Here is a 24,794-nt window from a genome sequence, read left to right as displayed (position 1 = left end):
CATACTCGAAAACTCACCAAAATTTGCAAACATGTCAGAACCGGTGAAAAATTTCGTATTCTACAAGTTTCGCACATGGGCGTTGCAAAATGACTCGCTAGCGCCACCTAGAAAATTGGAAAAAATTAGCCCCTCGTTCACGTTCAACCTACATGTACGAAATTTTCTGGGGACATGTATCATGTCAAGACGCACAAAAAAGCCTCAAGAACCCATAGCCTAAACTCAACAGGAAGTCGGCCATTTTGAATTTTATGGCCATTTTTGGATGATTTACACACTTCGTACTTTAACTAACTCCTCCTAGGGATTTAGTCGGATCGACGTCAAATTTCTGCTGTGCCTTCTAAAGGCATTGACGATGAAAAGTTGTGCTATTTGCGCGTTTTCGTCAATGGGCGTGTCCGTGGCGTCGATGATTCGCAATGAAACAGGAAGTTGTTGTAACTTCAGTGTACATGCTCACATCTGGACCAAACTGTACATCTAGGATGAGAGTCCCGCCCTGAACACATGTACATGCCGACATTCACCCACAGTCATAGCGCCACCTGCTGGCAACAGAAAGTGACCTTTAACGAAGCAGCCCCCACCGCACGTTTCACCTACGTGCACGAATTTTCTGTGGTACGTGTATCTTGTCCAGACGCACAAAAAAGTCTTTGGAGCCATAGCCTAAACCCAACAGGAAGTCGGCCATTTTGAATTTTACGTCAAATTTTGGATGATTTACACACTTCGTACTTTAACGAACTCCTCCTAGGGATTTAGTCCGACCGACCTCAAATTTTGGCTGTGCCTTCTAAAGGCATTGAAGATGAAAAGTTGTGCTATTTGCAAGTTTTCGTCAATGGGCGTGTCCGTGGCGTGGCGTCAAAGATCAGCTCTTCGCCATGACACGGAAGTTGTCGTAACTTCAGTGTACATGCTCACATCTGGACCAAACTGTACATCTAGGATGAGAGTCCCGCCCTGAACACATGTACATGCTGACATTCACAGACAGTCATAGCGCCACCTGCTGGCAACAGGAAGTGACTTTTAACGAAGCAGCCCCCGCCGCACGTTTCACCTACGTGCACGAATTTTCTGTGGTACGTGTATCTTGTCCAGACGCACAAAAAAGTCTCTTGGAGCCATAGGCTAAACCCAACAGGAAGTCGGCCATTTTGAATTTTACGTCAAATTTTGGATGATTTACACACTTCGTACTTTAACGAACTCCTCCTAGGGATTTAGTCCGACCGACCTCAAATTTGTGCTGTGCCTTCTAAAGGCATTGAAGATGAAAAGTTGTGCTATTTGCGAGTTTTCGTCAATGGGTGTGTCCGTGGCGTGGCGTCAGAGATCAAGTCTTCGCCATGACACAGGAAGTTGTTGTAACTTCAGTGTACATGCTCACATCTGAACCAAACTTTACGTGCTTGATAACTCTCCCACCCCGCTATGGAGGACCGATCCTGACACAGTCAGAAATAAATACAGAAATAAATAAATGCTCAATAAATAAATAAGCATCCAATTAAATACACAAAAAAATTAAGTAAATAAATAAATGTAGGTAGTAATTAAATTATACAAGGAGACATAAATGTATATATTTTAATTAGTGCCTTTACTTATTCACCTTTGTTATAATTACCTTATTTGTTTATTCAACTTTATTTATTACTAATTTTTTTAATGTATTTATTTATGTGTGTGTTTTAATATTTTTGTCTGTTTTATTCTTCCTTTGTATTTATTTACCTTATTTATTTTCACCCATGGTATTTATTTCTGCCTGTCTTTTTTAAATTTTTGTATGCATTTCTGCCTCATTATGCAAATGAGGAGGGGCTGTGTCTCAAGGGGTCATCTTCTCTGCTATTGGTGGACCAGTCAGACAGGAGAGCTCCTACTCTGCCTGCAGACATCAACGATCTTGCCCCTCACACAGTCAGATGGCTTCCTTCAGTGCGCTGAGGTGTTTAACAACTCTGAAGACAATACTACCAGCAATGTCTTCCTTCTCTTTTCATGTAGACGCTCCAACAGACAGTGCTATCAGTTTGCTGCATGCATGGACACAGAACTGCGGTATAGAGAGAAGCACACCTTTGACCTTTAACGAAGCAGCCCCCGCCGCATGTTTCACCTACGTGCACGAATTTTCTGTGGTACGTGTATCTTGTCCAGACGCACAAAAAAGTCTCTTGGAGCGATGCCTTAAACCCAACAGGAAGTCGGCCATTTTGAATTTTACGTCAAATTTTGGATGATTTACACACTTCGTACTTTAACGAACTCCTCCTAGGGATTTAGTCCGACCGACCTCAAATTTGTGCTGTGCCTTCTAAAGGCATTGAAGATGAAAAGTTGTGCTATTTGCGAGTTTTCGTCAATGGGTGTGTCCGTGGCGTGGCGTCAGAGATCAAGCCTTCGCCATGACACAGGAAGTTGTTGTAACTTCAGTGTACATGCTCACATCTTAACCAAACTTTACGTGCTTGATAACTCTCCCACCCCGTTTTCGTCAATGGGCGTGTCCGTGGCGTGGCGTCAAAGATCAACTCTTCGCCATGACACGGAAGTTGTCGTATCTTCAGTGTACATGCTCACATCTGGACCAAACTGTACATGTAGGATGAGAGTCCCGCCCAAATTTCTGCTGTGCCTTCTAAAGGCATTGAAGATGAAAAGTTGTGCTATTTGCGAGTTTTCGTCAATGGGTGTGTCCGTGGCGTGGCGTCAGAGATCAAGCCTTCGCCATGACACAGGAAGTTGTTGTAACTTCAGTGTACATGCTCACATCTTAACCAAACTTTACGTGCTTGATAACTCTCCCACCCCGTTTTCGTCAATGGGCGTGTCCGTGGCGTGGCGTCAAAGATCAACTCTTCGCCATGACCAAACTGTACATGTAGGATGAGAGTCCCACCCTGAACACATGTACATGCCGACATTCACCCACAGTCATAGCGCCACCTGCTGGCAACAGAAAGTGACCTTTAACGAAGCAGCCCCCGCCGCACGTTTCACCTACGTGCACGAATTTTCTGTGGTACGTGTATCTTGTCCAGACGCACAAAAAAGCCTCTTGGAGCCATAGCCTAAACCCAACAGGAAGTCGGCCATTTTGAATTTTAAGTCAAATTTTGGATGATTTACACACTTCGTATTTTAACGAACTCCTCCTAGGGATTTAGTCCGACCGACCTCAAATTTGTGCTGTGCCTTCTAAAGGCATTGAAGATGAAAAGTTGTGCTATTTGCAAGTTTTCGTCAATGGGCGTGTCCGTGGCGTGGCGTCAAAGATCAGCTCTTCGCCAAGACACGGAAGTTGTCGTAACTTCAGTGTACATGCTCACATCTGCACCAAACTGTACATGTAGGATGAGAGTCCCGCCCTGAACACATGTACATGCTGACATTCACAGACAGTCATAGCGCCACCTGCTGGCAACAGGAAGTGACTTTTAACGAAGCAGCCCCCGCCGCACGTTTTACCTACGTGCACGAATTTTCTGTGGTACGTGTATCTTGTCCAGACGCACAAAAAAGCCTCTTGGAGCGATGCCCTAAAATAAACAGGAAGTCGGCCATTTTGAATTTTACGTCAAATTTTGGATGATTTACACACTTCGTACTTTAACGAACTCCTCCTAGGGATTTAGTCCGACCGACCTCAAATTTCTGCTGTGCCTTCTAAAGGCATTGAAGATGAAAAGTTGTGCTATTTGCGAGTTTTCGTCAATGGGCGTGTCCGTGGCGTGGCGTCAAAGATCAACTCTTCGCCATGACACGGAAGTTGTCGTAACTTCAGTGTACATGCTCACATCTGCACCAAACTGTACATGTAGGATGAGAGTCCCGCCCTGAACACATGTACATGCTGACATTCACAGACAGTCATAGCGCCACCTGCTGGCAACAGGAAGTGACTTTTAACGAAGCAGCCCCCGCCGCACGTTTTACCTACGTGCACGAATTTTCTGTGGTACGTGTATCTTGTCCAGACGCACAAAAAAGCCTCTTGGAGCGATGCCCTAAAATAAACAGGAAGTCGGCCATTTTGAATTTTACGTCAAATTTTGGATGATTTACACACTTCGTACTTTAACAACTCCTCCTAGGGATTTAGTCCGACCGACTTCAAATTTGTGCTGTGCCTTCTAAAGGCATTGAAGATGAAAAGTTGTGCTATTTGCGAGTTTTCGTCAATGGGTGTGTCCGTGGCGTGGCGTCAGAGATCAAGTCTTCGCCATGACACAGGAAGTTGTTGTAACTTCAGTGTACATGCTCACATCTGCACCAAACTGTACATGTAGGATGAGAGTCCCGCCCTGAACACATGTACATGCTGACATTCACCCACAGTCATAGCGCCACCTGCTGGCAACAGGAAGTGACATTTAACGAAGCAGCCCCCGCCGCACGTTTACCTACGTGCACGAATTTTCTGTGGTATGTGTATCTTGTCCAGACGCACAAAAAAGCCTCTTGGAGCGATGCCTAAAATCAACAGGAAGTCGGCCATTTTGAATTTTACGTCAAATTTTGGATGATTTACACACTTCGTACTTTAACGAACTCCTCCTAGGGATTTAGTCCGACCGACCTCAAATTTCTGCTGTGCCTTCTAAAGGCATTGAAGATGAAAAGTTGTGCTATTTGCAAGTTTTCGTCAATGGGCGTGTCCGTGGCGTGGCGTCAAAGATCAACTCTTCGCCATGACACGGAAGTTGTCGTAACTTCAGTGTACATGCTCACATCTGCACCAAACTGTACATGTAGGATGAGAGTCCCGCCCTGAACACATGTACATGCCGACATTCACCCACAGTCATAGCGCCACCTGCTGGCAACAGAAAGTGACCTTTAACGAAGCAGCCCCCGCCGCACGTTTCACCTACGTGCACGAATTTTCTGTGGTACGTGTATCTTGTCCAGACGCACAAAAAAGTCTCTTGGAGCCATAGCCTAAACCCAACAGGAAGTCGGCCATTTTGAATTTTACGTCAAATTTTGGATGATTTACACACTTCGTACTTTAACGAACTCCTCCTAGGGATTTAGTCCGACCGACCTCAAATTTTGCTGTGCCTTCTAAAGGCATTGAAGATGAAAAGTTGTGCTATTTGCAAGTTTTCGTCAATGGGCGTGTCCGTGGCGTGGCGTCAAAGATCAGCTCTTCGCCATGACACGGAAGTTGTCGTAACTTCAGTGTACATGCTCACATCTGGACCAAACTGTACATGTAGGATGAGAGTCCCGCCCTGAACACATGTACATGCCGACATTCACCCACAGTCATAGCGCCACCTGCTGGCAACAGGAAGTGACTTTTAACGAAGCAGCCCCCGCCGCACGTTTCACCTACGTGCACGAATTTTCTGTGGTACGTGTATCTTGTCCAGACGCACAAAAAAGCCTCTTGGAGCCATAGCCTAAACCCAACAGGAAGTCGGCCATTTTGAATTTTACGTCAAATTTTGGATGATTTACACACTTCGTACTTTAACGAACTCCTCCTAGGGATTTAGTCCGACTAACCTCAAATTTGTGCTGTGCCTTCTAAAGGCATTGAAGATGAAAAGTTGTGCTATTTGCAAGTTTTCGTCAATGGGCGTGTCCGTGGCGTGGCGTCAAAGATCAACTCTTCGCCATGACACGGACGTTGTCGTAACTTCAGTGTACATGCTCACATCTGGACCAAACTGTACATGTAGGATGAGAGTCCCGCCCTGAACACATGTACATGCTGACATTCACCCACAGTCATAGCGCCACCTGCTGGCAACAGGAAGTGACTTTTAACGAAGCAGCCCCCGCCGCACGTTTCACCTACGTGCACGAATTTTCTGTGGTACGTGTATCTTGTCCAGACGCACAAAAAAGTCTCTTGGAGCCATAGCCTAAACAACAGGAAGTCGGCCATTTTGAATTTTACGTCAAATTTTGGATGATTTACACACTTCGTACTTTAACGAACTCCTCCTAGGGATTTAGTCCGACCGACTTCAAATTTGTGCTGTGCCTTCTAAAGGCATTGAAGATGAAAAGTTGTGCTATTTGCGAGTTTTCGTCAATGGGTGTGTCCGTGGCGTGGCGTCAGAGATCAAGTCTTCGCCATGACACAGGAAGTTGTTGTAACTTCAGTGTACATGCTCACATCTTAACCAAACTTTACGTGCTTGATAACTCTCCCACCCCGTTATGGAGGACCGATCCTGACACAGCCAGAAATAAATACAGAAATAAATAAATGCTCAATAAATAAATAAGCATCCAATTAAATACACAAAAAAAAAGTAAATAAATAAATGTAGGTAGTAATTAAATTATACAAGGAGACATAAATGTTATATTTTAATTAGTGCCTTTACTTATTCACCTTTGTTATAATTACCTTATTTGTTTATTCAACTTTATTTATTACTAATTTTTTTAATGTATTTATTTATGTGTGTTTTAATATTTTTGTCTGTTTTATTCTTCCTTTGTATTTATTTACCTTATTTATTTTCACCCATGGTATTTATTTCTGCCTGTCTTTTAAATTTTTGTATGCATTTCTGCCTCATTATGCAAATGAGGAGGGGCTGTGTCTCAAGGGGTCATCTTCTCTGCTATTGGTGGACCAGTCAGACAGGAGAGCTCCTACTCTGCCTGCAGACATCAACGATCTTGCCCCTCACACAGTCAGATGACTTCCTTCAGTGCGCTGAGGTGTTTAACAACTCTGAAGACAATACTACCAGCAATGTATTCCTTCTCTTTTCACGTAGACGCTCCGACAGACAGTGCTTTCAGTTTGCTGCATGCATGGACACAGAACTGCGGTATAGGGAGAAGCACACGGTCAGCTGGCTGCAGCTAAATCTGGAGTGCACTCGTATTCAATTCTGTATGGTAAATTCAGTTTTAACGGAGCAGAGCGAGCTGACAGGCAGAGTTAGAGACTTTTTCTGTCTGTTTCTCTCTTTACAAAGACGCATGTTGCAGTCAGAGTCTTCTCTGAGATGCGAGCACGACATACAACACAATTTATCAAATTACACAACGGATATACAGTATGAAAATAATATTGATTGGATTATACTCACAGGAAGTATAAAACCTGTTACATGGGTCTATTAAAAGTAAAGTAACACAAAAATGTCAGGGAAATTACTTTACTTAGATTTAAGTATTGCAGTTGTACATTTGAAATACCTTCCTACCTTTCTGATAGGAAGCCTTCTTGAGGTGGTATAAAACATTTCTTCTTATATTCTGATTTGAGTTGTGGACAACTATGACCACATGAATTAAAAAAACATTTCACTGCCCAAGTCAGCTATAACACAAGTCTTGTTCATCAGACTACATGCTGTACAGTATTTGTGGACAGATTTTGTCCCAGGATTTATTATGCATTTCTTCTTCTTCGTTGCATGATTTAGAATAATAAGGGAGAAATGGGTCTATTCTGAGTTCATCCTGCACTGCAGCAGCTAATAAAGTCCATTTAATCCCAAAAACGCTTTTCTTTTAGGCAGGCTGGAGCAGAAAACAACTCACCTTTCTCAAGTTGTACAGTAATGTCACATGTGTATGAAGGTGGATCAAACAAGCTAATCTTAAATGTCAAAGTAGAGAGGAGCCTAGTAGGCCTATTTATTTTCATTCATTACACAATATGAATAAGCTATGCAGACAGTTGTAAAGAAAGAACATCTTTTTCTTCTGTTCTCTACTTGTTATAGTTACACAGTATTAGGGGTGTGGGCTGTATTAAAAGTATCCACTGTTCTCCCATGCTCTAACACACAGTAACGATGAAATGTGTGCTGTTCTCACATTCTTCCTCTGTATGTACACATAAACAACAAGGCAGGGAAATATAAAAGGAATTTATTTTATTGTTTGGGTACATTATTGTTCAGTGTACATGCTCACATCTGAAACAAACTTTACGTGCTTGATAACTCTCCCACCCCGCAGACATCTACACGCCAATACCGATTTATATTCATAGCGGCAAGTGCTATGTAGCTCCACATAGGGGACACAGGAAGTGACATATAACACCTTCATGCGGCGTCGGAGCCGCGTAGGAAATTCACAGCCGCACCGGCAGAGCTCCAGAATATGCAACTCGGCCGGTTCACGCGCGGACGCGCTACAAGTGCGAGGGCCCGCCCAACGCTGCTTGCAGCTTTAATTATTTACTTTATTTTTGTGTGTATTTAATTGGATGCTTATTTATTTATTGAGCATTTATTTATTTCTGCCTGTGTCAGGATCGGTCCTCCATAGAAGCGTGCTGAGACGACCATTGTGTTGCTAAAGCGTTTAGCCCACAATGGCCACACACAAGGCTGTCTGTCTGTCTCTAACTGCAACTGGACAGAATAACTTCTCTGGGAATGTGATCACGATGAGAGTAAAGCTCTCTCTCCCAATGCATACAAGCCAAAACCAATCACCATAAAGAGGTGATGATGATTTTATGGACAAGGGATCCCATTACTGACAAAGACTGAACAGAGAGAGAAAGCTTTCTCCCATGATTCATGGTGAACTAACAGTGCACTTGACTGACTTGAACTGACGAAGCTGAGCTGACAGAGCCTCACTGACTGACATGGCTCTCTATAGTCTACCTGTACTCGGGGACGACAAAGACCTGACCTACGTTTTCACTTGACTTGACCGAAGGACGATCACATGACCTGTTCTGACACTACATCTTGGAAGCAAACCAGATGCCTGGTGCTTATTGTCGTGTTGCTTGCTGTGTCTGTTGCTGTATGTTATGCTGGATGTTTCTTTGTGAGCTGCTGCCGTGTTGATGATAAAATGTGATGCACGCTAACAGACTGACCCCATTTCTACAGGAAAAGAATGCCGCCTGCTCGTTCCTTGTTGTTTGATGTTATTGTTTAAATCCCTTTTTTTAAAACATGGTCCAGAGTTTTGCCCATAATAATAATAATAATAATAATCCTTATTTGTAGAGCACTTTTCAAAAACAAGTTTCAAAGTGATTTAACAAGTGTAAAGAATAATACAAAAAAACAATATAAGAGCATGAAAAATTAATATAAAATTAGTAAAATACACATAATATAAAAGGGATAAAATAAAGTCAGATAAGATGGGGAAAAGCTCTCCTATAAAAGTATAAAAGCCCATGCGCTCTCCTCCACAGAGAAAAGGGGCAACTGAATGCAAAACTATGGAACGTGATGAGAACAAGTCTGTGTGTGAGGTGTGTTATCAGACAGCCTGGAAGCTCAGAGGCTGGATTACTGGCTCCATTTGCAGCACGTCCACCACCAGAAGAACCATGTGACCACCTGATGAGGGAGGTCTTTAGCTAAACCCAAGCAAAGTCAATACGTGCTGTTGATGATAGTTGATATGTTTCCAAAATGGATAGAAGAAGATAAGAAAAGCCCTGGTTTGTGAAATCTTGCCATGCTGGGGTGTGCCTTCAAAAATAGACAGTGACAACAGAACACCTTTAGGAAGTGAAGCCATGACAACAACTTGGCTCTTATATGGGCACTGATTTGAGACAACATTGTTCCTACCACCCAGCAATCGGTGGCGCAGTAGAGAAACAGAATGCTGAAGGTTAAGCTAGCTAAGTATCGTGAAGACACAGGTCTTCCATGAACAGAGGTGTTGCCGGTGGTGTTGATGAGAACCAGGATAAGAACCAGGTATGATTCTTTTAGGGTGCCCTCCACTAACAGGGACAGAGGCAGCGAGCAGAGTACCGCCTGACACACATCACTGTGAGAATGATTGAATGTTAAAGTATTGCCAGACTTTGTCCTCTGCTCTGTCCGTCTACATCAGCAGGTTAAAGAGGCCCTACCCTCTCCAGCGACAGAACCACTGCACAGTCTCCTGCCAGGAGATTCTGTGGTGGTTAAGGACTTCAGAAGAAAAGCACTGGAAGGCGCAGAGGTGGAAAGGTGCTCCTGACAACATACACAGCGGTAAAAGTGGCGGAAAGAACTACGTGGATTCCCGCCAGCCACTGCAGGAAGGTGCCTGCACCAGTACAACAACAGATCAACAAGCGTGCACAATCAGCACCTTGTGTTGTGAGTGAAGGAGGGATTGGGAACGCTTAGGCCCCCTTTGTCTCGGACTCACAGGCTGTTAGACAGCAAACATCAACACAAGGGAGCTAGTGGGAAAACTCCTGGTCTCACCACTGCTGAGAGTGAGTAGCATGGTTGTCTCTGGAAGGAGACGTCATGGGACCCAGTGAGACACCCAAATATGTGTGGCCTACGAGGATCAACACTGATGTTTGCTGCCATTGCAACAGCATGAACAGTGCCTCTGTTGCCGTTCTTGCATCACAAGCATGATGCACAAAAGCCACCACAACAGAACACCACAGTGAACTACAGGCATTGACATCAAATAGCAGTGTTAGAGGCAAGAGAAGCACCAGAAGAGGCTGGGCTGCTGGGCTAATGTTTAATAACTCCTGTTGTATGTTTGTGCCCAACAATACAGCTCCAGATGGTTCGGTGAACTGAGTGCTGGAAGGACTGCGTTCCCTACGAGAAGAACTTGCAGAGAACTCTGAAGTAGACACTAACACGTTCGACCGGTCTGATTCTGTATTTGCTAAATAAAAGGCCTCAGTGATGCCCATGCTAGCAGGTCTAATGATTGCTGTAGCTCTCTGTGGATGCTGCATTATTCCATGTGCCAGAGGTCTGATTGTAGGAGCTATTGAGAAATGTGTCTCCATTCAAATGATCACACTCCATGAACAAGAATAACATGCCACTGTGATGACAGGAAGGACCCAGATTCTTTTTCTCTGTTAAACTGCTGTAGATCACATCATGATGACTTTCTATGACCTGATGATCTTTTTGTAATGTTGTATATACTTGAGTGATCAAAGAATGATCACAAGAGAGGAGTATGTGATGGAAATGTGATATTTTACTGTGTTACTGTTTCACCCTGCATGCTTCATCAGAATAGACCAGTGTTTCACTGTGTGGTGTTTTATTATTTTATTATGTTACAGCTGGGAAAGATGCTCATTAGAGAGTTTTCTTATCAGACTGTCCTTGATAGGCCTTCATCTCAGGACAGCTGGTCCCTACTCCCTTCCTCCTTTTGATAGCTGCATAATACCCTTACATTATAAAGTCACCTGCTTCTTCACAGGCTCTTTGTTACACTCTGCAGACTGTTTGGACATATTTCCATTTTAAGGGGTACTATCTGCAATGGAAAACGGGGCACGGCCAAACCGAGCCAAGCTGGTACTGGTAATGGAAAAACGCCAAAAGACACCAGAGACAAAATAAAAACATGAAACAACAACTCAGTGATTCAAACTGGACTCAGCACAACTCCAACATCAGTTCATCATTAACAACAGAACACGTCTTTATACATCTGGGGCTTACCTGAGCAGGTGAGATCCAGGATGGAGGAAGAGGAAGATGATGATACACAGTCCCTCAGAGCAGATCCAGACTGAACACAGACAAAGCTGATCCCCCACACAGGTCTGAATACAAACTTCTTTCTCTGTCCTACAGAAACAGCAGAGCCACAGTCCAGATCTCTACAGACAACAGCTGCTGCCTTCAGGGTCCAGACAGAGTCACTCCCTGGTCTCCAGTCTCCCTGATGTTTCACCTCCAGTGTTCCTGCACAGCGACTGGCTCCTCCCACCAACCTGACAGGCTCTGAACAGAAACCAGAGAGTCATCAGTAAAACAATAAAGTGAGTTTCATCAGAACAGAAATGAAGCAAATCAAAGCTGCAGCTCCTCTTCTACCTGAGCAGGTGAGTCCAACAGCTTTTCCAGGTGAGCAGGTGTTTCTAGCTGAGCCTGAGCTTCTACAGTCCAGGAGAGCAGACTCATGGCCTCCACACTGGAACTCTTTGGTCCACATCGGAGCCTCCACTTCTCCATAGAGCGCCCCCTGGAGGACTGAAGGAGCCCCACAGCCGAGCTCCCTACAGACCACCTCTGCATCCTGCTGGTCAAAGTCAGCTTCACACACTGAGGACCACCTCTGGTTAGACTGGTTAGACTGGTTAGACTTCACCTCCAGTCTGCCTGAGCACAGACTAGTCCCGTCCAGCAGCCTGACAGAGTCTGGAGAGATAATAGAAGATGAAGTAGAGATAAAGACACCACACTGATTTACGTGTAATTAGACTTTTGAGTTACCTGTTAAAACTGGTTGAAACATGGGACCTACAGTAGAACTGTTCCTTTTCCCTGCTTACACCAAGAGTGTTTGTGCACATTTACCTCCATTAATGCACTTAAGGTCCACTTGTCAAAGATTCACCAGAAATCTCAGGATACACAAATGTGACAAAGTGCCCAAGTAACATTTCTCTGTCAGCTGTGATTTTTCTGCTCCCTGCACAGAAGCAGTTTTTTTCACGCAGTACACATTTAAAAGTTAATCACAGAGTCCAGTGTCCATATAAAGGATGTAAATTTCATACTAATGTATAGTCCACATCTAATGCACATAGAAGCAAAGAGCACAGAACAGACAGCTGGAGGGTGTTTAAGCCAGAGGTAGTCTCAGTAGTGTAACTAATGAAATGGCCCAATAACAACATGTGCCTCCAGATGACGCCCCTGATTTAGAAGACCGTGAGGATTCCAGCAGTGAAGAGCTTCATGATCAGGGGAAACAGCTGGAGCACAATCTAGCTTCTCTTTTTTTGAAGATGCAAACCATCCTACACACTCCAGAAAGTTGTGTGCAAGAGGTCAAACAACAACTCATCCAGATCTGTGAACTTTCCCAGCCACTGCTGCATAATTCAGTCAGGGACGTTCTTAAAAACACACAGATGTAGACGATTCAACTGTGAGACATTTGGTCAGGGCTGCCACAGAGAGAAATGTAATAAGATTTTGTGGCACCTTATCAACCACTAAAAGAAGATCAGCTCATGTGAACAAACCTTTTAAATGCCCGTCAAGTATATTATTGAGAGAGGAAAAAAATCAAGTGTTGTATATATTCCTCTAAATGCAATGCTACAGCAAAAGTTGAACAGGCAGACATTTTAGACAAAGCTCTTCCAGTAGAAAAGCATGAGCCTCATGAGTACAGAACATACAGAGATGGTTCATGGTGGAGAAGAGTTCAGAACTGCTGTTGATGATTTTGAGGTCCGTTGGGAACCTCTAACAAGAAGCACAAAATGAGTGCAGCGTATTGGGTGATAGCTAATGTAGCATCAAACTATAGGTCCACACTCCACTCAGCCTCTGATCTAAAAGAATATGGCTATGCTAAAATTCTCCATCCGCTCATCCAAGATCTGCTTTCTTTGGAGCAACACGGTGTTTATGTTGAGAAGCTGGGAGCATGTATTAAAGGCACAGTGTTGTATGTGGCTGCTGATAACTTGGCTGCTCATTCTCTCACAGGATTCTTTGAAAGCTTTGCAGTGGACAGGTTCTGCAGGTTCTGCATGGCAAAGAGAAGCCAGATCCAAGAAAAGGAGGTATGTTCAGGCCCCTTTGAACCCTGAACTAAAGACACTCAGAACAGGACGTTAGTAAATCTGGCCCATTGTGTTACAGAGTGTTACTTTGCAATGTTTGATCTAAATTAATTACATGGAAACACTGAAATGTATAAATGTAAAGATTAGATCATTTCTTCCCTTCCAGCTGGTTAAAACAAATTTATTTAAATACAATAATCTCAAAGTCAACATATAATAAATAAATAAAAGAAAAGAAACAACATTATTTATATGAACAGATTATTTTAAGCTGTGATGATGAATGTTTTGCTTTATATTTGTTATATATTTCTTTGCATGTGTAACTTAAAATCCTTAGTTTAGACAACATGACTTCAGGATAAAAATGATTTCTGTTCACTAATGATTGTGAGTAATGACTACTAAAGCAAACTTGATTTGTCTACTGCATCAACTTAAGCTTCTGTGTTAATACAACTTAACCATTAAGTTTTACCTTGTGTAAAAACTGAAATGGTTTAAGGCAACGGGTTTCCACGTGAATATCTAGTAAAGTCAACTCATTTGGGATTAGAGTGAAACAAAATAAAAACATGTCATGAAACAACAACTCAGTGATTCAAACTGGACTCAGCACAACTCCAAAATCAGTTCATCATTAACAACAGAACACGTCTTTATACATCTGGGGCTTACCTGAGCAGGTGAGATCCAGGATGGAGGAAGAGGAATATGATGATGCACACTCCCTCAGAGCAGATCCAGACTGAACACAGTCAGACCAGATCCACCACACAGGTCTGTCTGAGGACTCCTCTCTCTGTCCTACAGAAACAGCAGAGCCACAGTCCAGATCTCTACAGACAACAGCTGCTGCCTTCAGGTTCCAGTCAGAGTAACTCCCTGGTCTCCAGTCTCCCTGATGTTTCACCTCCAGTGTTCCTGCACAGCGACTGGCTCCTCCCACCAACCTGACAGGCTCTGAACAGAAACCAGAGAGTCATCAGTAAAACAAGTGAGTTTCATCAGAAGAGAAATGAAGCAAATCAAAGCTGCAGCTCCTCTTCTACCTGAGCAGGTGAGTCCAACAGCTTTTCCAGGTGAGCAGGTGTTTCTAGCTGAGCCTGAGCTTCTACAGTCCAGGAGAGCAGACTCATGGCCTCCACACTGGAACTCTTTGGTCCACATCGGAGCCTCCACTTCTCCATAGAGCGCCCCCTGGAGGACTGAAGGAGCCCCACAGCCGAGCTCCCTACAGACCACCTCTGCATCCTGCTGGTCAAAGTCAGCTTCACACACTGAGGACCACCTCTGGTTAGACTGGTTAGACTTCACCTCCAGTCTGCCTGAGCACAGACTAGTCCCGTCCAGCAGCCTGACAGAGTCTGGAGAGATAATAGAAGATGAAGTAGAGATAAAGACAAAATAAAAACATGTCATGAAACAACAATTCAGTGATTCAAACTGGACTCAGCACAACTCCAACATCAGTTCATCATTAACAACAGAACACGTCTTTATACATCTGGGGCTTACCTGAGCAGGTGAGATCCAGGATGGAGGAAGAGGAATATGATGATGCACACTCCCTCAGAGCAGATCCAGACTGAACACAGTCAGACCAGATCCTCCACACAGGTCTGTCTGAGGACTCCTTTCTCTGTCCTACAGAAACAGCAGAGCCACAGTCCAGATCTCTACAGACAACAGCTGCTGCCTTCAGGGTCCAGTCAGGGTCACTCCCTGGTCTCCAGTCTCCCTGATGTTTCACCTCCAGTGTTCCTGCACAGCGACTGGCTCCTCCCACCAACCTGACAGGCTCTGAACAGAAACCAGAGAGTCATCAGTAAAACAATAAAGTGAGTTTCATCAGAAGAGAAATGAAGCAAATCAAAGCTGCAGCTCCTCTTCTACCTGAGCAGGTGAGTCCAACAGCTTTTCCAGGTGAGCAGGTGTTTCTAGCTGAGCCTGAGCTTCTACAGTCCAGGAGAGCAGACTCATGGCCTCCACACTGGAACTCTTTGGTCCACATCGGAGCCTCCACTTCTCCATAGAGCGCCCCCTGGAGGACTGAAGGAGCCCCACAGCCGAGCTCCCTACAGACCACCTCTGCATCCTGCTGGTCAAAGTCAGCTTCACACACTGAGGACCACCTCTGGTTAGACTGGTTAGACTGGTTAGACTTCACCTCCAGTCTGCCTGAGCACAGACTAGTCCCGTCCAGCAGCCTGACAGAGTCTGGAGAGATAATAGAAGATGAAGTAGAGATAAAGACACCAGAGACAAAATAAAAACATGTCATGAAACAACAATTCAGTGATTCAAACTGGACTCAGCACAACTCCAACATCAGTTCATCATTAACAACAGAACACGTCTTTCTAACAGCACAGACATTTACATTTAATACTCTGTCACACTTGTTCTCCACGTCTGAACACTTTCAACATGTTTCCAAACAGCAGCACAACATCATCATCTGCAAGATCACTTTAAAATATAACTTTGCTGCCTGTGCCTTTTATTATGGACATGTAGCCAACCAAACCGCTTGCTTTGCAGTAGCACAGGCTGCCAAAACAATCTGATTATTCCTGAAGCATCTAAACAATCTTCACACCACAGATAATTATTGTGGCAGTAACACGAGAGCAGCTGGTTGTTGAAGCAGGTAAACTACATACAGAGGAAGCTGTGCGTCGTGCGTAAAGCCCAACAGGACTGTTTTATTATCTCTCTCTGTGCATCTGAAAAATAAATAACAGCTGGTAGCTGCTGAGTGAAAGTCAGTTTCACCAGCGACTTTCTGTTGATGGACTCACCGTCGGACATCGCGATGAAACAAATAGTAACCGATGTGTATTAAAGAAAAGAAACAGGCTAATGTCCAAAGCGATGCTCTGTTCAACAACAGGACACTTTTAATATATCAGAATCAATGCAGTGATCGTCTGACAAAGATCTTACAGTGTGTAGTCTTCATTTGCTCTGCAGAGACTAAAGACGCTTTTAATAGAAAGTGAAAGTGTTTCACTTGCCGGCTTGTTAAAGAGCGACGCAGGCTGCTTTCCAACAGACCAGCAGGTCCACGGTGTGGCTCACTACATTTCAGTTGTATTAGTAGAACATAAAAAGATATTTGGCTGATTTTCTAAAGGTTTGCATCCGCCCAGCTCTGTGACCGTGACAAGCGCCCGACCAGCGCTTTACTGCGTGACTGCACACACACAGCCTGGAGGAGCTCATTTCTGTTAATGAAGCAAAATGCAGATTACAGACTGGAGAAGTTATAAAAGGTGTGAATGGAAGATGTAGCGAAATTAAGAGTAGGCCTACATTAGATGTACCCACCCCTGCTGCAGACATCATCACTGCTGCCTTCAGCTAGAAGGAACAGCAGCACAAAGAAAAGTCTGTAATACTGAGGAACTTTGCTGCTCCGGCCTCCAGCAACTTGGTTTTTCCTCCCTCAACATTTCTACAGGCTACATTCTGTCCGCGACTGATGTGGACTGTGAGTGATTGACTGGTCTCTTAGTAAACTGCCTCCTATATGAGCCAGCTCCAAAATCGTTGTCTTTTGTTCTTCTGAGATCGGAGGCTTTTCAAAAAACATCCGGGCTAACGACGCCGCTGGTGGAGAGTATAGTTAGGCCTACTAGAGAGGAGCTGGTGCAGAGCGGAGCGGGTCGTGGAGCGGTTAGGGTCAGACAGCAGTGTGGAGCTGTAGGCTCGTGTTTACTCCCTCAGAGGAGGGAGGGTGTTAAAGTGTTTCCCTAATTTAAGTGTTCACTCTCGTGTTTTCAGTATTATTTCATTGTTAAAAAAACTTTTATTTTGGTTGCACAGAATCTGTGGAGTATAAATGATCTCTATTAGTATAATATTCTAACTGTAGGAGCCATTTATGTTTATTGTTGGCGTGATATTTTATTTTTCTTTGGATATATTTATATTAGTATTTTGGACACTGGGTGGCAGTGATTAGATGCACGTGGTTGTATATAGAGGGCATAGGTGACAGGAAGTGGTAGGCACAGGTAGGGGGAGCACAAACAGTTCTGGCCAGACCACAGAGTCAGAATACACGCAAACAACTGGAAACAAGATAAGAAATCAACCGCTATGTTCATCTGTTTGTACTATTTACTGCTGCAATAAACCACAAACCTCATCTGCAATAATCTCTCTGGAAAATCATCTTGTGTGTCTGCTTAAAAACTTCCCTCCTACCTGTGCATGATGGCAAAGAGACTGGAAACAAAGCTAAAGGTAAAGCAAGGAAAAATTGCTATCATACTAACATTAAATTAAAACTGATTTCATAGCCAGGCCTACTGTTAGCAGTGTTGGGCAGGAACTGTAATAATATTACTTTCTCATTTTACATTTACTCTTTTTCCAGATAACTATTTACAAAACAGTAATATTATTGCAGTTACTAATCCAAGTAACGCTGCAGTACTGACTTACTGAACGCATCATCCTTGGCATAAATACGCGTCTGGGCGGCAGGTCAGCTGCACTGGACCTGATGTTATTCAAGTCAGCTGTTAGCCAACAAGCTAAAGTAAAGTAGAAGGAAGAATGGAGAACGAGGGAGAGAGACGTTCTTTCAACAACTGTAATTATTGCCATAATTATAATTATTGCCATTTTGTTTTGGCCACCAGTCTAAAAACAGTGGAGGATCTAGTATGTAGTACAACATTATTACATCAAATAAGAAGTGTAATGTTCATTTAATAGTACTGTTTAGTTGTAGTATATTGATTACTGTATTCATGATAATTTCATATAATATTATACTTTTTACAGTTTTTTAACGACGCTGAAGTTAGCTTCCAATTCGCAGCTTCCGATTCTGCAGTTAAGGGGAAAGTTAAGGAGAACTTAAGTGAAAGTTAACGTTGCTGAGCGACCAAATCTCCGTTTTTTGCACCTCTTACTGCTGTGAAAGCTGTTGTGCATTTTAGGCAAAGCCTTAACGCTGTCTGAAACACTTTTTTAGATTTGAAATAACTTTATTTTATTTGTGTAAATGACAAAAGGGTGATTTCACTGCTTTTTCTCCACATGCAGACCACATTAGACCAGGTCCAGATCCAAAACCACTATACCTAGAGCTCTCAAATCTGGACTAGATTGTCCAAAGAGGCTAAAGTTTCAATCAAACATAGTTTCCTTTTTCAATTTGTGAAAATACTTTAAAGGACGATTTATCTGGTGTTTTCACATGTAGACCACATTAGACCAGGTCCAGATTAATGGTCTGATTGGTTCTCATGTCTGAATTTGCAGCGCCACCATCTGCCTCTCAAGCTGTCTTTGAAAATGGCTAACAGTTGAAAACATTCATTAGAAATTTAGAAAGGTTATCAGATGTGATAAATGACTTTGATGGAGTAATTGAAATAGTTAACCTAGACTACTGTTACATTTGAAATAGGGTAACTTGTAATCGGTAACCTATTACATTTCCACAGTAACCTTCCCAACACTGCCCACTGTTACAGCAGTTTAATTTTTGTGGAATGTTTCCATTTAGAAAATCCATGCAAGAAACACAGTCTACATTGGTCTCTAATTTATTAATGCAGTAAATACTTGTCAATAATCAGAACCATTCATGCAGAACAGTTATGGTACTTTATAGTCTTTACTCGTAAATCATTTTTCCTCTTTACATGAATCTATTTTTATGGATAAATGCGAGTGAAATACTCTGTAGAGCCCTGCATCATCCATCCTGGCAACTGCTCCCCTCGTGCTGCTGTTCTTCTTGTTTTATTGGCGGGTGCCGTTGACTTCCTGTCTCTGTTACAGCTGATGTTCTAACGTTACATACTGCAACTGGCTTTACCGGAGGGGAACGTAGCAAACATTTCAAATACGCCCAGCGGTATTTTTAGAAAGGTTAAAATTACAGCAGAATAAAGGGAGGGTTGACAGGTGTGTTCATGCTGCTACCAGGGATGTACTGATGCTGAAATTCAGCCCTGGACTCTGAGATGGAGCGGACTTTTCTGTGAGTTTGCAGTTATTTTAATACTAATAGCCAGTGAGTCACACTAAGCAGGGAAATGTCTTGATATTGTTGCTGCTGGTCCAGGACAGCGTTGTTGCAAGCATGTGGTGTAAATCCTGCATGATGGAGGACGTGTACAGGTGTTGATATTGTTCTTCAGACTGTGATCATAGGCTGTAACCTGTCAGCATAAATCCTGTATAAGCTAAAGATGTTTCCAACAAATAATACCCTGGAATTCAAAACCTTAATTGTGCTCATGTGTGTGTGGGGGGGGCCAACAAGACAAATTGTCCAGGGGCCTCTGACTTCTTAATCCGGACCTGACCTCGGTACATTACTGTCATAGATGATGTCACTGATGGGCTTACCTGAGCAGGTGAGATCCAGGATGGAGAGAGAGGAATCAGATGATGCACACTCCCTCAGAACAGATCCAGACTGAACACAGTCAGACCTGATCCACCACACAGGTCTGAATAAGGACTCCTGTCTCTGTCCAACAGAAACAGCAGAGCCACAGTCCAGATCTCTACAGACAACAGTTGCTGTCTTCAGGGTCCAGACAGAGCCACTCCCTGGTCTCCAGTCTCCCTGATTTTTCACCTCCAGTGTTCCTGCACAGCGACTGGCTCCTCCCACCAACCTGACATCATCAGGCTCTGAACAGAAACCAGAGAGTCATCAGTAAAGAAGTGAATTCTAGAGACTAAACTGATTCTGCTTCTGTGATTCTTTCTTTCTCTTTTCTTTCTCTCTTTACCTGTTGAGGTGTGTCGTCCTTCAGCCTGGAGTCCTGTGATTGGAGCACAGCCGTGGACAGAAAGAACAATCAGGTTGTTTTGTAAAGAACTTTCTATCAGCTCAGAAACATCTCAGTGAACTCCCTCTGGACTCATTTTACCAGTTTACTGTAGGTGAGATCAGTGGTGGAAAGTAACAAAGTACAAATACTTACTGTACTTAAGTAGTTTATTTCGGTATCTGTACTTTACTTGAGTATTTTAAGTTGTTGCAACTTTTTACTTTCACTTCACTACATTTCAAAACCAAATGTCACATATTACATTCTGCACCAGACCTCGTTACATTGGTATTAGTCGCCTGTGCAGCACCTGAGTGGAGCAGCACTGAAAAACAAAACTGATAAAGCCGACTCAGCGCGAATCAACTTCAGCCAGCTGATGCGACACGACATACGCAGTGACAGTCCAGCACAGAGCTGGACGGCCCCGCCTCACTTTCCTGTCAAAGGTGAACGTGAATGTTTGATGAGAGGATGAAGAGGGACTGTCCTTCTAGGCACGAGGAGAGAAAAAACTAAATGACACTCAGCCTAATGTGCAGCTGCAGTGAATCTGTCTGTCTGTCTGTCCTGCTAAGCAGCTGAGCAGCGCTGGTTTAAATTAAACTCACGCATTCAGCAAGAAACATCTGTGGACCAGTCCAGACAGGATGTGAGGGCACTCCTCATACATCATTTAAAAACAAGACAGTGAAGTTTAGTTACAACTCTGGACTGATGCATGATGGGAAGCAGTGGATTCACACTGACTATTAAAATGTTGATTAGCTGGACAGACTGGGCAATATGGATGCACATGTCAGTAAATAATAAGCAGCACATATTCAGCCCAGTCATTTTATAAATATTATATATCTGAAAAGCCAGTTTGAATGGGCCTGATGCAGCGGATAATATTAATATATAGAAAATATCTAGAATTTACAGGGGCTGTGGTGCCGTTTGTCAGATTAGATGCTGGATCATCAGCCAGTACGAGCACAGCCAGAGATGTGCAGCCAGCATCAGATACAAGCAGCTCAGACTCTAATGGAACAGTTGCTGCTCCACCAAATGAGCCAGCAGATTGGCCCCCAGTCTTATCTGACTTCATGAGGTCTGAGTTAGAGCGCAGAGGTCTGTTCAAACCAGCACTGGACTTTTCTAGAAGAGCTTTCTATTCAGGCTTCTTACAGAGGGAGGATTGTAGTTGCGTGTTTCGGAAGTTTATGTCACATATAACTCGTCACAGCGGACAGTTAGAGCTCACTGGGTTTTCTTAATGATCAAAAAATACCACAGAGCTTCCTGCTGCTCTCACATCCAGTTTGTTTCACCACCGTCACACAGAAATCAGGCTGCAGCACAAACACAAATGAATTAATGAAGTCATTTTGTTGTTGAAGTGCATGAGCATAGGTTTAGCTTCAGCACTGGGGGGGAATTTTTCTGCACCAGTTTCTGGCTTCTTTTCTGCATCTATTGATGGTGAAAATGTCATTTATTTAAACCCAAACACCAAAAACCTGAATGTAAATAACTGCCACATTGTTTTTTCTGTTATTCTTTTATAGCTGGATCCAGCGGTCGCGTTATGCTGATTGTTTAAAGCTGGCTGTCACGAGCTACAGCTACGGATTTTATAGATATAAGCAGAACATCAAAAGAAGGATAAATGCCCAGGAGGTTCTGGCAAAGACACGAGTGAGGGAGAAGCTGATGGGGGAGAGATAACTACTACTACATGTTCTTCTTCACTCGGCCTAATACAATGATTTAAATGTGTTCATTATGTTGTTGTTAGTTTGTTGTAGCCTACAGTTTAGGCTACTGATTCATTTAAAATGTAGGCTATTTGACTTTCTTTGATCTGTAATGAAATGAAGCAATAACCCAGAACTGCCACACTGCTGCTCTCATCACTCAGTTAAAGTGCTCTCACACAGCTCAGGGCTTCATTTTGTTTTCCCTTTGACGTGAACTTAACATTCGAACCTCAAAATTAAAAATCGAACGTACCAAACGATCGAATATTTGAATATTGGGGTCCAGCCCTACTGAACACCTGACACTTCATCAGCATGATACAAAACCTGCGTGAGATTGGAAATGTGTTTTCTTCTGACTGGAACATTAAAATGAGCGCACTAGTGTAAGAAGGTATTTGATATACCTGAAACCTGGATAAAGTACATGTTGCTGCTAATACTGCAGTCCTTGATATTAGTGCATGCAGCCACGTTACTTCTGAATTACAGGTACAACTTTACTTATTCCCAATAAAAGTGCCCACGATTATTTTAGTAATATAGAGAAATGATTAAATATTGATAACATTAAAGTTCAATAATCCATTTGTTAAAGAAACTCTCCTCAGCTGAAAGAGTGGGGACAGACAGACTGAACTCTAAACTGGACTGGTAACCAGTGAAGTGATGGTGAAACAGCTGTGATGTGCGCTCTTTTGTTCATGTGAGTTAGAAGCCTTGCAGCAGAGTTCTGAACAGCCTTAAGAGACGGTGAAGCTCCTTCTTATTCAAACAAGTGAAAAGACAGTTACAGTGATCTAAAGGAGACCAAATAAAAGCATGAATGATCCTCTCAAATTCAACCTCTGACACCAGAGCTCTTAGTTTGGATGTACAGTGTTTCTCAGTTGGAAGAAGCAGTTTCTAATTAGAGAGTCCAAAAAACTCTTTTTGTGAGCAGTTTGTTCTGTGAGAGGCCGTTTAGGGGGAAAATACTGAAAATGTTCACACTTCATAAACTGGGTCAGATAAGGTCTTAGTGCCTTAAATGTAGCTGTACGTCAGCTCTTTGACAGGAAGAAACATTTTTAATCAGTGAGTTTATCATCAGCAACGATCTTATATCCTGTTTTTAGCTGAGACTTGGTTAGACCCAGATACTTCAGCTTTATGAGTGAAGCTAGCGAGCATCAGAAAGGACGGGGAGCTGCCATTTAGTTTCCTGTTCTTTTGAATATGTGGCTCTTCAGCTGAATTCCTCTCCTCCAGCTAGATCTCTAAATATCTCCAGGCCACCTAAATACTGTGCAGGTCTTTCAGTGTTTTCACCCTGAACAGCCTTTCATACTGGTTTTCTCCCTGATCCAGTAAAGAGATCTGAATTCTAACACGTGCTGTTTAAAGTCCTACCTGAGCTCCACAGCAGCAGCAGCAGCAGCAGCAGCAACAGGTGATCCATGTCCAGGTAGACCGTCTCTCTGGCCGTCTGCCTGCTCTCTGCTCTGATCATCACGTGCTGTCCTCAGTGTAGATCTGTGTACAGGAAGAGGTGGAGCTTTACTGGAACACAGCTCATTCAGCTGGCTTTAGTTTCACAGGGAGGAGAGTCCTCGTCTGACTGAGTCTCTGTCACAGGAGACAGTGAGACCAGAACACAGACAGTGAGACCAGACCAGAACACAGACAATGAGACCAGACCAGAACACCAGGACAGACCAGAACACAGACAGTGAGACCAGAACACGAGGGCAGACCAGAACACAGACAGTGAGACCAGAACACAGACAGTGAGACCAGAACACGAGGGCAGACCAGAACACAGACAGTGAGACCAGAACACAGACAGTGAGACCAGAACACAGACAGTGAGACCAGACCAGAACACAGACAGTGAGACCAGAACACAGACAGTGAGACCAGACCAGAACACAGACAGTGAGACCAGAACACAGACAGTGAGACCAGAACACAGACAGTGACACCAGACCAGAACACCAGGGCAGACCACTCACCTTGGCTCCTCCCATAAATGACTATGCAAATGAGCATAAACACGCCAGCGTCACCTGCTGAGGTCCAAATGACAACAGGTGAAAATAAGGAAACTTCACTGAGTGTGAGATCGAGGTGCTGATCACTGAAGTGGAGGAGAGGAGAAATGTTTCATTTGATGGTTTGAACTCTTTGATCAGCAACAAACGCAAAACGACGGAGTGGCGTTAGTGTTACAATAAGAGTCAGTGCAGCTCAGAGACTCATACTGGCTGAAATAAAGAAAACACGGTCTGACATAAAGTGGAGGTCAAAGAAGAGGAAGAGAGTTTTTCTGATTCAGCAATCGAGGCGCTTGTGAGGTGGAAGTTAGAAAGTAGCCTACAGATTGTTTGATGCAGCTGGTTCAGAAACAAAAGAAAATCCAGAGTTTTATATATTATTCTAAACAAAGAGTGTAGGTAGAAAGGTAAACATTATATATTGTTGATCCCATCAGACACACACCTGTCGGCTCCCGCTGCCAACAGCTGGCTGCCACAAACACTATTTGTATTTGTACGGGATGGCACGGTTCCGCCAGGTTGGTCTCTCTAATGCTGGACCCAGTTCAGCACACAGGTCCAAGAGCACGACTCTTGGGGATCTAAATCGAAGTATTAGCCAGTCATCATCATGGGCCAGGAAGTCTTCACGGACACTCTCTAATCCTTCCACTGGCGTTTTCCTCTGCAGAGCCAGAGCAGC

At 43.5% G+C, this 24,794-nt stretch overlaps 1 protein-coding gene across 1 annotated transcript; it reads right to left on the bottom strand.

The window, feature by feature from the left end:
* Nucleotides 1–9,916: 9,916 nt before the first annotated feature.
* LOC119912027 (CD5 antigen-like) lies at nucleotides 9,917–23,565 on the bottom strand. The gene is made up of 5 exons (XM_038731000.1): nucleotides 23,466–23,565; nucleotides 20,287–20,319; nucleotides 20,170–20,185; nucleotides 11,427–11,701; nucleotides 9,917–10,032 (listed from the first exon to the last, which is right to left on the bottom strand). The coding sequence occupies exons 1-5, from the start codon at nucleotides 23,563–23,565 to the stop codon at nucleotides 9,917–9,919; spliced, it is 540 nt and encodes a 179-aa protein (XP_038586928.1).
* Nucleotides 23,566–24,794: the final 1,229 nt, after the last annotated feature.

The sequence above is a fragment of the Micropterus salmoides genome, unplaced genomic scaffold, assembly GCF_014851395.1.
Source record: "Micropterus salmoides isolate LMB-PRFRI ecotype aquatic unplaced genomic scaffold, ASM1485139v1 Ms_hic_scaffold_2, whole genome shotgun sequence".
Taxonomy (NCBI): domain Eukaryota; kingdom Metazoa; phylum Chordata; class Actinopteri; order Centrarchiformes; family Centrarchidae; genus Micropterus; species Micropterus salmoides.
The sequence above is the reverse complement of the archived record's forward strand: the minus strand, read 5'-3'. Positions and strand labels throughout refer to the sequence as shown.